This window comes from Vombatus ursinus, unplaced genomic scaffold (genome assembly GCF_900497805.2).
Source record: "Vombatus ursinus unplaced genomic scaffold, bare-nosed wombat genome assembly UNPS02011700.1, whole genome shotgun sequence".
NCBI classification, from domain to species: domain Eukaryota; kingdom Metazoa; phylum Chordata; class Mammalia; order Diprotodontia; family Vombatidae; genus Vombatus; species Vombatus ursinus.
In genome coordinates, this window is record NW_020951478.1 from 3,263,831 (window position 1) to 3,278,372 (window position 14,542).

At 36.5% G+C, this 14,542-nt stretch overlaps 1 protein-coding gene across 2 annotated transcripts in view; it reads right to left on the reverse strand.

Moving 5' to 3' along the window:
• Window positions 1-14,542, reverse strand: part of PROSER1 (proline and serine rich 1) — a 36,813-nt gene that overhangs the window by 18,972 nt on the left and 3,299 nt on the right. For both annotated transcript variants that reach the window (XM_027856923.1, XM_027856924.1), the window contains exons 2-7: window positions 10,063-10,128; window positions 7,617-7,685; window positions 4,050-4,144; window positions 2,701-2,794; window positions 2,094-2,204; window positions 811-894 (exon numbers count right to left, since the gene is read on the reverse strand). In XM_027856923.1, the coding sequence (XP_027712724.1) occupies window positions 811-894; window positions 2,094-2,204; window positions 2,701-2,794; window positions 4,050-4,144; window positions 7,617-7,685; window positions 10,063-10,128 (519 nt within the window). The remainder of the gene's footprint in view (window positions 1-810; window positions 895-2,093; window positions 2,205-2,700; window positions 2,795-4,049; window positions 4,145-7,616; window positions 7,686-10,062; window positions 10,129-14,542) is intronic.

Below are 14,542 nucleotides of genomic sequence, written 5' to 3' on the forward strand. Positions count from 1 at the left end.
CAAAAAATTTGTTCAAATAAACTGGAAAGTCTCCCAGCACACATACCAGATCCCATATGGCACTTTTCCCTATCCATCTACCCAGTGGTAGTGATGCCTATTCAGTACCAATGGTGTAGATTTCAAGTTTTAATCCTAAATTTCAGTCACTTAATTCACATATCCTCAAACAAGTCACTTAACTTAGTGATTCTTAAAATGTGAAATACCATGTGTCAACCTCCTAACCATTAAGTCATTGAAGATGTGGTAGCTCCATAATGCTTTTTATAGCTCTTTGAAAAAGTCCTGTAACAGAACCAGGAAGGCAATATATATGATGATTACAACAATGTAAATAGGAAGAAAAAGAAAAAAAAGTGTAATTATACTGTTCAAAACTTATTTCCTCTCCCTGCCCCCCCCCCCAAAAAAGAGAAGATGCATTTTCCTCTTTTCTCTGCAGAAGAAGCTTTTGGTATGGAACTTAGCACACAATGTTTGACTCAGTTAGGTGTTGGTTAGTGTTGATAAATAGAATGGCCTGTTTCCGTCCCCCTCTGCATTAATTGCTAGAAAGGAACACTTCCTGGGGACGGGAAGAGGATGGACATATTTGGAAAAGAAGATGACAAAAAACAAATTCTATCAATTCTTTTTAAAAAAATAAAAGAAATAATAAACAATAACAATCTAATAACCAGATGCAAAAAATGAAATATCCAGCACTAATGACAGATTTTTCACAGCTAACTAATGATTATTTGACAATAGTGTTCTTGTATCTCAAGATCCCTAAGAATATAATTATATTTTCTATTCCACACATACTGGTTTACATGGGCCAAGTATCCGTGCAGCTATTCCTTTGCCTTCATTTGTACAATCTTCACCATCCTTTTTGATAGGGAATCCCTATAAAAAAGAAAATTAGTTATTCCAGATAATAACATTCTGCACATAGAATGTCGTAAAGTAGTACAATGAAAGTAGGATAGTATAAGGTAATAGTAGTATAGTAAAAGAAAAACAATATTGGGCTGGGAGTCAGAAGATCTGAGTTCAAGTCTTCTATCTGACCCTGACCTAGAAATCATAAGCCTGATGACAAAGCCCAAAATTTTCTCTTAGTCATTACATACAAAGAACTTTTTTTTGTCTGTCTTACAAAAGATTATTAGATTTAGAGTCAAGGAGCTGGATCTGAGTCTTAGCACTAACACTAACTATGTGATCATCAGCAAATCACCTTTAAGCTCTTGGAAGCTCACTTTTTTCTATAAAGTGAGGGTCACATCCATTTTATCAACTCTAAGACACTATGGTTTCTGAATATAGCTTCATTCAAGAAAAAGGAACATTCTTTTTTCTGAAATACTTCAGGATTTCTTATTTAGTTGTAGGTCTTCTTTCAACCAACAGACTATATACAACTCCTCTAGGAAAGGGTTTTCAACAGCTATTGCAGCAGAAAAATTCATGCCCTGGAGCCAATACGAGTTATCAACACTATTCGGAATTGGAGCCAGTCCTTCATGGCTCTGCTCATATCTTACCTCCTTCAAGAAGCTTTCCCTAATTACCCTCATTATCAGGGCTCTCTACAACTTAAAATTACTTTATGTATCAGAAAATGGCCCCTCAAACATATTTCTTAAAAATACTATTAGTCATCTGTCCTCAGACTCTTACTAGCTGTGTGAGTCTGGACAAGTCATTTAACTGCTTGCCTCAGTTTCCTCATGTGTAAAATGAGCTAGAGAAGGAATTGGCAAACCACTCTGGTATCTCTTGTCAAGAAAAAATGGAGTCATAAAAAGTTGGACATGACTGAAATGACTGAACAACAACAATTAGTTTCTAAGATCTATAAAAACAGGGGATTGAGAGAAGACAGTGGTAGGTAAGCAAAGGGAAACCAGTTAATTCCAGGTCTGAATTACCACAAATTCTGAACTACTAGGATGCACATTAATAATGAACTTGCAATTCTGATGACAATAGAATCTCCTTCATGTACACATTTTTCCACCATATATTTTCTTTACAAATTATAATTATTTTAAACTTGTTCTTTATCCATAACAGCATTATATAAATCACAGTTTGCTTACTGGAAAAGTTCCATTTATCTGACTGGGTTTCCCTTTAGGATATGGGTTGCCAGGAATCATTCCACAAGAAGATATCATGGCATGAGGAGCTTTACAACCTCCCTTTAAAGCCTGCAATAAAATCAAAAGGAAAATAAAAATGAGACTCTGGAAACTCCCACCTTCTTATGAAACAATTAGTACCTGAATATGTGATACACCAACATTTAAATAAACTCATTAATAAATGGTATAACAGTCCAAGTTCCTAAAAGAATGGAAGGAGATGAGACACTGATGTCTCATAATTAAGAGAAGAGAGCATCAAAGATAAGCTGCATGATGACATTTAGAATTCCACCGTAGAAACATCTACTTATTTGATTATTAAATTGTTTTTCTCATAATCACTAAGAAATGACAAAGTGACAGCATTGTAACATTGGGGAGGTTCCTTCTTTGTAAGCCTCAGTCGTCACCTGAAAGATCAGGGGACTGGGAGACTACATGATTTCTCAGATGCCTTTTAGGCCTGAAATTCTAGAACTCTATTATATTGCTTCTCAGAACTCTATATTAAATCCAAAAAGATATGCACTTGTTTAAATAAAATCCTCTACAAAATTACCTGCTCAAGAATTCTCCTACACCGCTTCTTTTCAGACATGTTGATCCTAAAAAGATCTTCAATAAGGCGATAGTTTTGTGCATCAATAATGTTCCTACCAAGAAAATAAAATTAATTCATTTATGTTATTTGTAGCTCTAAATATACCATACTATGGGAATTAACAATCTTACTTCAGAGAGGTAAAACTCTTTTTTATATGCCATTGAGGAGAAATATGATGGAGAGTGTGTGTGTGTGTGTGTGTGTGTGTGTTAGAGAGAGAGAGAGAGAAAGAAAGAGAGAGCAAACAATCCAACTTAAAAAGCTTTATTTTATGATGACTACAAGATGTAGGTTTGCATAGATGTAATCAACTGAATGAAAAAGATAGAGTAAGTACTCTCCACTCTTTTGCAGAGATGGGGGGGTACACAGATGTGAACACTTCATATATTGTCAAGTTTTTTTTTTTAACGTATTGCTTAGTTTTACTGATTTTTTTTCCCTTCTTTTAAATTTTTTTTTTATTTGAGATGGTTTTTTGGATAAGAGAAGGGAGAAGGGTACAGGGGGAAATTTAGGCAATGTAAAAACAAAAGATAACAATAAAATTTTATTTTTACTGCATTTCTATCAATTCCTATCTCTTCTATGGCACTCCATGGTTTACAAAATGCTTTTCCTACATCTCAGCTTAAAAGAACTCTTAAAGTTCTTTATTATTTTCTCAGTGAAGGGGCAGACCTAAAATCAGCAAGTGTCTAGGACCTTAAAGAAATCACAAGTCCAAAAAATTAAGTTTTGCGTTATCTTTAAGATGGTAAAATGAAACAGTCCAGACAAAGTGATGTTGGGGGTCAGGTGACCAAAGCTGGAATCTTGGCTCTGCACTGTACCAACTGAGTGACTTTGAGCAAATCACTTAACTTTTCTGGTCTTCAGTTTCCTCTTCTCTAAAATGAGGGGGTTGAATCAGATGACAAACTCTTTATCTATTATCCTATGAACTCAATACGTAATAGAATAAAGCAGTCATATTCTTTTAGCACAGTATTCTGGGTAGTAGTAGCATGCAGGAATAAGAATTCAAAAGGAAAGACTGATAAAAATGTAGACAGGAACAATGCCAATTTCAAAATCCAGCTTTGTGGTCTCAACTTGGGGATTTAACATGCAAAGGGCTCTCTATAATAAGTACACTGGCTTGTCCTAGAAGTAAATAAAATAAAATCATAATTCTTTCTTACCAAACATCATTTAGTACTCTTTAAAATTCATGAATATTAAAAGAAACATTTACTAACTTCCTTAATAGGCTATTGAAATCTTTTCATCTGAAACAAAAAAAGACACAAAGAATTACTCACGAAGCCAACAGTTCAAGAGCAACCAGCTTATCTTTGCTGAAGGTGAAGCAGTTGAGGATGTTGACCACTTTCACTGCAGGGACAGCCACCATTTTCTAGTAATAGAAATAAGAAAACAGGTAACAGACAAATCATGACATTTATTTCCCTGCCTCTGGTCCCTTCAGAGTGGCACAGGTACTAACTGTGACCCTGGGCAAGTCACATCTGCCTCTGAATGTTTCAGTTTCCTCAACTGTAAAATAAGGAGTTGGACCAGACAACTTCTAAACTTCTTTCCATGCCTAGCTCTTTGATCCTGTGATGCCCCCTTACCATCCCATGTGGTTACTTTTGTTATGGTTAAAGGCAATATCAACTTAATCAAAATGCCATTACTGTAAAAATCAAACAACCAAAACTTGGTCGGGAATGTTAATGTAACACCAGAAAGTCAAAATAAAGGTTTAAAAAAATCTACAGATGCAAGTCTTTTACGTCAGAGGCTGAAGCGCTAAATCAGATTAATACAGACACGAAAATTACCTGCAAGACTCCAGTACCAGCTCGACTGCTGGTTCCCAGTCTTCATTTTAACTTACAAACTTACCTACATTTCACTCAGGGTTAAAAACAAAGTCATTGTATTAAGGGGTCAGGACACCTGAGTTTCCAGTGTCAGTTTAACCCACTAGTCGTATGAGAATAGGCGAGTCCTTTTACTACTAAGGGACTCTGGTTTCTATACATAAGATGAGGAGGGGGATGAAAGGGCGAAGAGAGTAGATTGTTTCCTGTTTTAGTATGTGAGCTTTGTAATCAATAAATTGTATTATCTAGGAAAGCTATCTATTCTCTCACATTCAGCTTTTTAATCTGTCAAGTGAAAATGATTTCAATAACTCCCTAAGATTTCTTGGAGCTCTGAAAACATGGTTCTATATACACAAAGAAAGGGGGGGGTGGGCAGCCAGGTGGTGCTATGGATAAAGTACTACCCCTGGAGTCAGGAAAACCTGAGTTCAAATCCAGCCTCAGATGCATAAGTTACTAGCTGTATAACTCTGGGCAGGTAACTTAACCCCAATTGCCTTGCCAAAAAAAAGAAAGAAAGAAAGAAAGAAATCAAGAACCACTGGAGGTTATCAACTTTAAATATATTATTATAATTATGTGCTACTATAATTAATACATAACATTATCTTATGTAACATTATATTATATACATCAATAAATATAAGTTTAAGAATTGAGTATCTCCATAGGCCCACCCCATGATTATTTAATGATAGGGGAAAACCCCAAGAAAGAGCCCTACAGAAAGTCATTTGAGTCACTCTGCAAAAGACTTCTTTAGAGCAAGAGTTCTTAACCTGGGATTCACCAGTCTTGTGGCACCTCTCCATTTTCTATGATCTTTCAAATATCATTGATACTTCTGCCAGTTCTTTCAGGATCTAAACACATAGTTCACCTGGGTCAAATGACTTATATTCATCAAAGGCAGCAAAGTGTGCTTTTACTATCTCCTTACTTATCTCAGGCATCAACTGACAGCCACTTTTGTTCTCTAATTTCCATTGTAAAAGACATTCCCCTCTGCAGAGAAAACGTAAACAAAATAAGAATTGGGCAGCTCTTCCATTTCTCTGTTATTATTTATCATCATCCCACCCACTCCAAGCAAAAGTCCTATTCCTTCTTGGATCCTCCCTGCACTACCAATAACACCCACACACCTGTATGCTGTTTTTAGTTTCCCTTGCCAGTCTTAGCTCATTTGGAGACAGAGCATTCCCGACTCTTTTTATAGGACCACACCATGCCCTTATATTTATTTTTTACTTGGCCTTCCTTCCATCTTCTACATATTTCTTTTAAACATATAAGTTGGTTGGTAACTTCACTGTGTTATCCACATAGGTCTCTTAAGAGAAATCCAATTTTTATTCTTATTGGAATTGTCCTTTGGGTCTTCATATTCAGAACATCTTTGAGCATCTTCAGTCTCTCCTTATACATTTTGTATAGCCCTGATACACTTTAATGCAAAAGGATGCCACCTCTTTCCTCAGAACCTTTTTTTTTTTTTTTTTGGTGAGGCAACTGGGGTTAAGTGACTTGCCCAGGGTCACACAGCTAGTCAGTGTTATGTGTCTGAGGCTGGATTTGAACTCAGGTCTTTCCGAGTCCAGGACCAGTGTTTCATTCACTTCACCACCCAGCTGCCCCTCTCAGAACCTTTTGATATCATAAACTGTAGATGGAATTTCCATCATTTCTGCACCAGTAAGTAAGGTCCAGAACAGAATTTCCCCTTGTTGGTTCTATAACGTTTTGAAGCATGAAATTATCCCTAAGGTAAATCAAGAAGTTACGAGATGTTGTGCTTTTCATGAGGAATTCTAGAAGATGTCTAGAACTACTATATGATGCCTCAGGGCCAGGCTTGTGATCCAATTCCTAAACTCCTCATCTATTCTCCTTCTGTCCAAGTGGTTTCGTGACCTGCCTTGGTCTGTAGTACACTCCAGTGACCACATCATTTTGATATCTCTTTGCTCTGATCTGCACCCTAATACTTTCCATCAGTTATCTCTCTCCCCCTTATTTTTGAATTCTCACATGAATATCCCTTATTACTATACCATTCTACTCCACCTACCAGTTCCTTTTACCCTTCCCATTTCTTTTTATGAGGTACGCCCATCTACAGCCACAGTCCAGTCATGGGCCTCATGCCACCAAAATGTGTCCCCTGGCACTAGCTGTCCTCTTGTTTAATCTTGGACTGTGCAGGTTTTACCACTGGCTCTTTGTTTGGATTGGTTTTTCTTCTGAGCACTTCTGGGTGTTTTAATTGCTACTTTTTTCACTTCTTTGTCTTCTTCTCTCTAGTATCCATCAATGGGGGCACATATAGGCATTCTTCTCATGCCCTTGTCCTTTTCAGTTTACAGCTCTTTTGATTAAATTAACAACACACTTGTCACACACTCTGCTTAGTCTGTTAGGAGTGCTCTACTCCTTGCTAGAAATCTGTCAACCCTAGACTGTAGGCTGTGAACCAGAATTCAAATCAGTATAGTGTCAATACTGTCTCCCACAGGCAGCTAAAAATACAATGGTCAGGTTCCTTTCCTACTCTTAAGTGTGACATGACAGAAGGCAATGTTGGACTTGAAGTCAGAAGGCACAATTTAAGTACAGGCTGTGCCACTGTTAGCTATGAAGTCTCAGGGAATTGACTACACTTTTTGGAGCTTCAGTTTCCTCCTCTACACACTGAGGGTACTGGACCAGATGGCCGTTAACATCCTTTTCAAGTCTAGTGATAGGATTCCAAGACTTCATGTAGTTTATATATGGTTTATATAACCCATGTGTGTGTATAATCTGTATCGTTCTGAATAATCACCAGCTTTTTCAAAATGGGAATCAAATTTAAAGTTATCTTGCCTGATACACAAGTTTTCAAACTGACTGGAATGAAAAAATCAATGGAATAACTGGACAAGATAGTATAACAAAGAAGAAATTTGAGTCATATATTCTAAGAAAAGAAAAGGGGGCAAAGTTCACACTTACATGTTGTAATGCTTTCACTGCCTTCAACTGGGGTTCAGCCCAAGAAAAGTACCTCAGTAATTCAACTACCTGAAAAAAAGGATAATTTTACTCATATGGGTCTAAAGCAAACTCAACTATCTTTGAAATTATTTTCTGTGTGAGTTTTATGACTCTTTCTACACCATTTCTACTGTTTGCCCCAGAGTCAGACTAGAATCATGGTCAAGGTTCCCGAGTTCAATTAATGTATAAAAAAAGTACAGGATATATCAGAAAGTTCCTAATTCCAAAAGAAAAACAGTTGTTTATTATTGAGATGCAATAGTAATCATATGAATGAGAAGACATTTTAGTTGATAATGATTGAATGGGAAAACTGCATATAAACATTAAATACTGGTTAAAAAAAGTTTTAGTCAAAAACTAAAGAAAAGGGACTTTGGAACAAAAAACACTTTGGAATCAATGGAATGGTTCAAGGGTCACAATTTGAACTAATGAAATAGATTGTATGGCATTATACTAAGGTCTACTTCCCAAAAAACACAAGCAACAGGTTATTTCTCAAAAACAAAAAAAGGGGGAAGAAAAGCACCACAGATTATTTTGGGGGGGGGCAGGGTGGGATTATACCACTTGGAGGAGGAAGAGGGGAAAAAGGTCTTTGTGATATCAATGTTGAAAATGGATTCATCATCAAATCAGGATAGTTTAAATAAATTTAAATCAATAGAGACCAGTGCAATCTCATCACTGTCACTGAGGTGGTGCTAGGTAGTACAGGGGAGATAGAGTGCCAGAGCCAGACCTGGAGTCAGGAAACCCTGAGGTCAAATACAGCCTCAGACACTCACTAGTCTATGTGACCCTGGGCAAGTTATCTGCCTTAGTTTCTTCAACTGTAAGAAAAGGATAATAATAGCACCTATCTCCCAGGGTTGTACGATGACATCTGTAAAGCACTTGGTACAGTGCCTTGCACAATAGGTGTTGAGTAAATGCTTGTTCCCTTCCCTTCGATCATCACATTACCTGATCCAGACTCCCCTTCCCCTTTTACCTCTCTTTAGCCTACTAGTACTTGATAACTAGTTCAACTGGAATAATGCTGAAACATTCAAAAATCTGGACCCTAATCTTAATTTGACAACTATTTGTATGACTTTACAACACAATCTGGTTTCTCTGCATCTCATTTTCTTGTACACTACTATCCTACTCTTATCAGCCACTTGGGGAAAGACCTTGAACAAATCAAATTAGTGAAGCATTTTTTGCTCCTTGGAAGAAGGCACTTTATAAATGAGATCATAAATATGCATTCTTCTAGGTACTTGGATGGTAAGAATGCATACCTACACCTTTTAAAAAGGTCACATTGTCAGTACAGTAAAAGCAGTCATCTGCAACCTGACTAATCAGAACACTATATAACCTAGCATCTTAAAAAAAATCTTCTATCTTGTAAACTACTCAGCTAGTGTTAGCACACTTTGAAAAAAGTCAGATAATATTCAACTGTCTTTGATGACAGCTAAGCAGAATACATCTACAGGGAAAAACCGAGAACTTTTAAAAATTCTACATCTATAAAAAGTAGAAAGCTTTTCTGAAAGGCTTTAAAAGATAAAGTTTGATTGGAAAAGAAAGAAATTTGTAAAAGACTTTCTGCTAAGAAGAAACTGGACAACCTACTAAAGCAGTAAGGTTTGGCTATGAAATTGTAGAATTACCGATCTAAGTTTGCCCCAGAATTACTAAAGAGAATAAATCTTGAAGTTGAAATCAATTCTTTTCCTCTAACTTCCCACACATCCCTGCCAATAAAAAAAAAAAAAAATCCCTAAACTGAAGTTCTCATAGGTTTAAAGTTCAAAGGTAAGGAGCAGAAAATATTAAAAATTCTTGAGAAATGCTAGATAAACAAGTTAAGTTCTAACATTTGCTACTTCCTGGAATACTTTTTCTTAACTCAATCTATACTTCTCTACTGCTTTCCAGAGATGTTCCTTTGCTAAGCAAATCAGAGGCTATTTCAGATTTGTATTTCTATTAGTGGCCTAGGCGTGATTACTCTAACAAATACTTTCCAATTGACCAAGATAACCCCTAACTACTTCCAGATAATTTCTGCCACCTGTGCAGCTCCCTCAAGTAATAAACCTGATAACTGTGATTAAATTATGTTACTAGGCTTAAAAATATTAGATTAAGTCTGGGAATTGATGGAAGTCATCTCTCTTATTGTGTCTATTCTAGAAGTCAGTTTCAATACCAGAAATTATGCTGCTTCTATTATGGCACCTCCCAAAAAAGATGGAAAGAATTTTAAAGGTCTTGAATAAACACAGCAGTAAATGAACCAGGGGCTCAAATAATCTGAGGTATAAAGATCTTTTACATGATAATATTGTCATGAAAACAGTTTCAATGCTAAAAAACAAACAAAAAAACTGAACAGTACCTGTTCACTAGAGAAGTATCCATGCACATATTCAATTGCTTTTAGTTTGTATTCTGTCAAAACAGCCTTAAAAAAAAAACACACATACACACAAAGTTCTGTTAAATATGTAAACAGCACAAACAATAATAAGCATCCACGAAAACTGTCCTGTAAAATATCATCAAGTACTCCGTGGTATCACCGAACAGCAGAATACAAACTCTAGAGTTAGTAGGTCATATAATAATAACAATAATAATAATAACAACTAGTATTTATATCGTGCTTCTAAAGTTTGCAAAATACTTCACAAATATTATCTCATTTAATCTTCACAATGACCCTGTAAAGTAAGTGCTGATGTTATTCCCATTTTACAATCGAGGAAACTGAGGCAAAAAGAGTTATGAAATTACTTGCCAGGGTCACACAACCAGTGAGTATCACAGCAAGAAAGATTTGTGCTCAAATTTTCCTGATATCAGTTCCAGTGTCCTATGTACTGCACCAGTTGGCAGCCTGACTTACACGTGCACAGGAATCCTCCACTTACAACCACCATGACAGGTGTGGTTCAACTAGCCTCAGTCTGAAAACCTTTAGTGGCACAGAACCCACCACCTCCTGCAGCAGTTCTTTTTATTTTTTGATAGCTGTGACAGGAAACACATAATTATATCTAGCTGAAATCACCTTGCTGAAATTTCTACCCACTTCTTATTCCATCACAAAAGCCCCTTCCCTATATTTCTATACTTATTCCCTAGGCTTGCCAGTGATGGCCCATTAGAACCCAGGATCCCTGGTTAAAGTTTCAAAACTTTCATCAACAGACGTTTCTCTCTTAAATTCTGATCATATGACCTTTACAAATCAAAACAGAACAATCTGAGTTTATGCATATTCTAAGAATTTGAACACAAATAGCCTCCGGTTAACATTTGTTGGAAACTTGGAATGCAAATTCCCACTTTAAAAGGGTAGGGGAAGGCTTCTACTGACTAGCCTAGGAAACCAGAAATCATGTTTTAAATGGTTATAGTAAAATGAATTTTGAATTAACAATCACTAAAATGTCAAAATGTTTTGTTTGTAAAAGTGTTTTGTACCTTTTAGAAAACCAGTCTATCCTACCTTAGGAAATAGCATAAATACTATTAGTAAATATTTATTTCTAACTATAAACAATTACACCATTAGAAGTTTCCTATAAATACAGATGGAAACTCTAGAAGGGGCAGAATTAAGGACATAAATGGAGGTGTTAACTTGGGCAAAGAGATGGGTCACATATAAGGGAAGCATTAAAAAAAATGGGGGGAGGGGTGGGGAACTAGAGTAGTTCTAAGAATAATTTAATTAAAAGATTATTCTCCTGCGTTCTTTAACATTGTCTTCAGTATCCTGTCAGTCAACAGTAGCATTCAAAACATCATGGATTTTTCTACATTGCACACTCATTCAAGCATTCACTCCAATCTACTACTTGGTCAGCTTCAACCCACTTCTCTAATCATCTTTGAATTAAGTTTATTAAACAGGTGTGGAAGACAGCATCCCTTTCAATTTCAAGAATTTGTGTCAATGTCTTTTGGGGAGTCACATACAAAAAAAGGAACTGATTAGCTCCCTAAACATTTTAGACACAAAAACAAGAGTTCATAGCTATTTTACTTCTCATGCCTTTAGTCTACAAGAGCTGGCAGACAGATCATCTGTTCCAATCTGTACTTGAACAGGAATCCTTCAAACATTTCTAACAAACGGCCAGCCAGACTCCACTCCAACAAGGACAGGGAACTCAATACCTCCTAAAGCAGCTCATTTCAATTTCATAAATATTTAGTTACTGTCATGTCTGTTTTACTAGCCCTCCCTATGAAATATGAAGAAATATAGCCCAAATCATTATCTTCAAGTAGCTTCCTTAAGACATGTTTGTTAACATAAGATTTAAACAGTTCAAGATAAAAAAAATTTCATAGGACTATACAGGTTTCATTCAATAAACAGAATAACTACTACTGGAGTTCAAAAAGCAAAATCTATAGAGGATGGCATGGCTGGTGAAGACAGTAGTGAAGGATGGGGAGGGTTTAGATAGACATAGAAGAGAGGGGGTAGAGGGAAGGGCAATGAGAAAGGAAAAAGGCAACACAAAGGTAGAAACACAATAATTCTGCTAGAACCTAGCTGCAAGATTTGTTTCACTTAGTTTTTATTAGTTTCATTAAAGTTATCTCAGAGTTTCTCCCCTACCCCCACCCCGACCCTGACCCCCAACCCCACCTCTTGAAGGTTGTGAAATAGTTCTGAGTCATATCAGAAGAGTCCACAGCAATACGTAGGCCAAAAATAACTGTTATCCACTGAGTTATTACTGGAGATGGATGTGTTAACAGAACACTAACACCAAAGTATGGCAGAACTTGAGATACTGGTATTATTACCTTCTCTTGGAGGGAAGAGAAACAAATCTATCTGGGTTCTAGCTCCAGCAGTTATTAACTGTGTAATCCCTTACCTTCTCTATGCTTTAATTTCCTTAGCTGCAAAATGATGGACTTAGAATAGACACTCAGGTCCCTTCCAGTTCTAAAATTCTAGTTACTTTTGACTATGAAATGTCCTTAATTATTTGCCAAGTGAAGATCTTAACATAAGATTTCCTGATGTTTGACCAGCTTAGGCCTTTTCTGCTGCTGACTTTTCAAAAGAAGAAACTGCAGTATACACTCTAAGTCCTCATCTTTACATGCAATAGAATAACGTCCTGATGACAGACACCAAAAGACCTAAAACTTCTCAAAAAAACTTACCATCAAAACCTAGGTATCTTAGAATCTATTTTTGCCTAAACTTTCATTTTAAAGATAAGAAAAGTACCAGAATAGTGAAGTGACATATTTAGTTGCTGTCCAAGTCAAGACTAGAATCCACGTCTACAAACTTCTAGTCCAGTTTCTTTCTGCTATCACCATTCCATACCTTCAAGAGTTATTTTTTTTTCCAATTTCTCATATTTAAATGGAAATCCATTCTAAGTATTATGTTCAGATTTTGTATGGGGGAAGAATAACCTATATTGGGAAAACAACTAAAAATTTAATGCTCTACTGGTAAATGGTAGAGTTATACAGACAGGAATTTTCATTTAAGTTCATATTTCCTTAATATACTTGGAAGATAAAATATTTTAACTATAAAACACAAAGTATATAGTAAAGTTAAGGTGGGTTAATCTGTGTGTCTCTGTCCCCCAAAGCAACACTGCCCACTGAAGAATTGAAGGTAGCGAAGCTGGAGAGGAAAGCAGAACAAGGTTTACATTCAGTGTTGGGGACCAAGAATCCTCATTTCTTCCTCGAGTGATTTTTCCAAAGAGATACTTTTCAGTTATTTAATTTCATGGTGAAGCTGAAAACATAATATATAATCACTAACTTACCTATTCTAGAAAGAAATACAGGAACATCTCAATAGTGAGTTAACAAGGAAGGGGCATTTGGAATTAGTATATGCTCTAGGTCCTGGGCTTCACTAAGGCCATGTGATTTTACCCCTTCCCAGCCCACAGAAGGGGAGTCTACATCATTTTGCAATTATGTAGTTCAGGGGTGGGGAACCTGTGGCCTTCTAGATCCTTGGGTAGGGCCTTTTAACTGAGTCCAAGTTTTACAGAACAAACCCTTTCATTTAGGGGATTTCTTCTGTGAAGTTTGGATTCAGTCAAGGGGCCACACTTGAGGACCTAGAGGGCCACATGTGACCTCGATGCCAAAGGCTGCCCACCCCTGGTGTAGTTCCACTATAGGGTGTAGAGATAGTACAGTGAATGGAGCACTGGGCCTAGAGTCAGAAAGCTCCTCTTCCTGAGTTCAAATCTGGCCTTAGATACTTACCAGCTGTGTGACTCTGGACAAGTCACTTAACCCTGTTTGCCTCAGTTTCCTCATCTGTAAAATGAGCTGGAGAAGAAAATGGCAAACCACTCTAGTGCATTTGCCAAGAAAACCCCAAATGGGGTCATGAAGAGTTGGACATGATTGAAAAATGACTAAACCACAAAAGTTCCTTTAAATCTACTTCTTATACTAAGTTTCTAACTGTTCCCAATGTTCCTAAAGTTCCTGAAGTAAAACATCTGTTTGAAACTCAGAATTTTCCCACTATACCAATGCTATATCAAAATAGCAACCAACATTCATGGTTTTAAATGGTTTGAAAACTCTTTAAAGGTTTAAAGTATTTTACATACATTATCTCATTTTTATCCTAACAATCTTATGAAGTATTACAATCCCTATTTTACAGATGAAGAAACTGAGGCTCAAGTGTGCTTAAGTGAGGCGCCCATATTCACTGTGGCTAGGTATTTGAAGCAGGATTCAAACTCAAAATCCCAGACTTGTTTCACTGTTTAATAATGTCAGGCTACCTTACTAAAGTCTATGAAAGTCACGATGGTGTTGATGAAGTTGAGCACTAGTCTGACTTC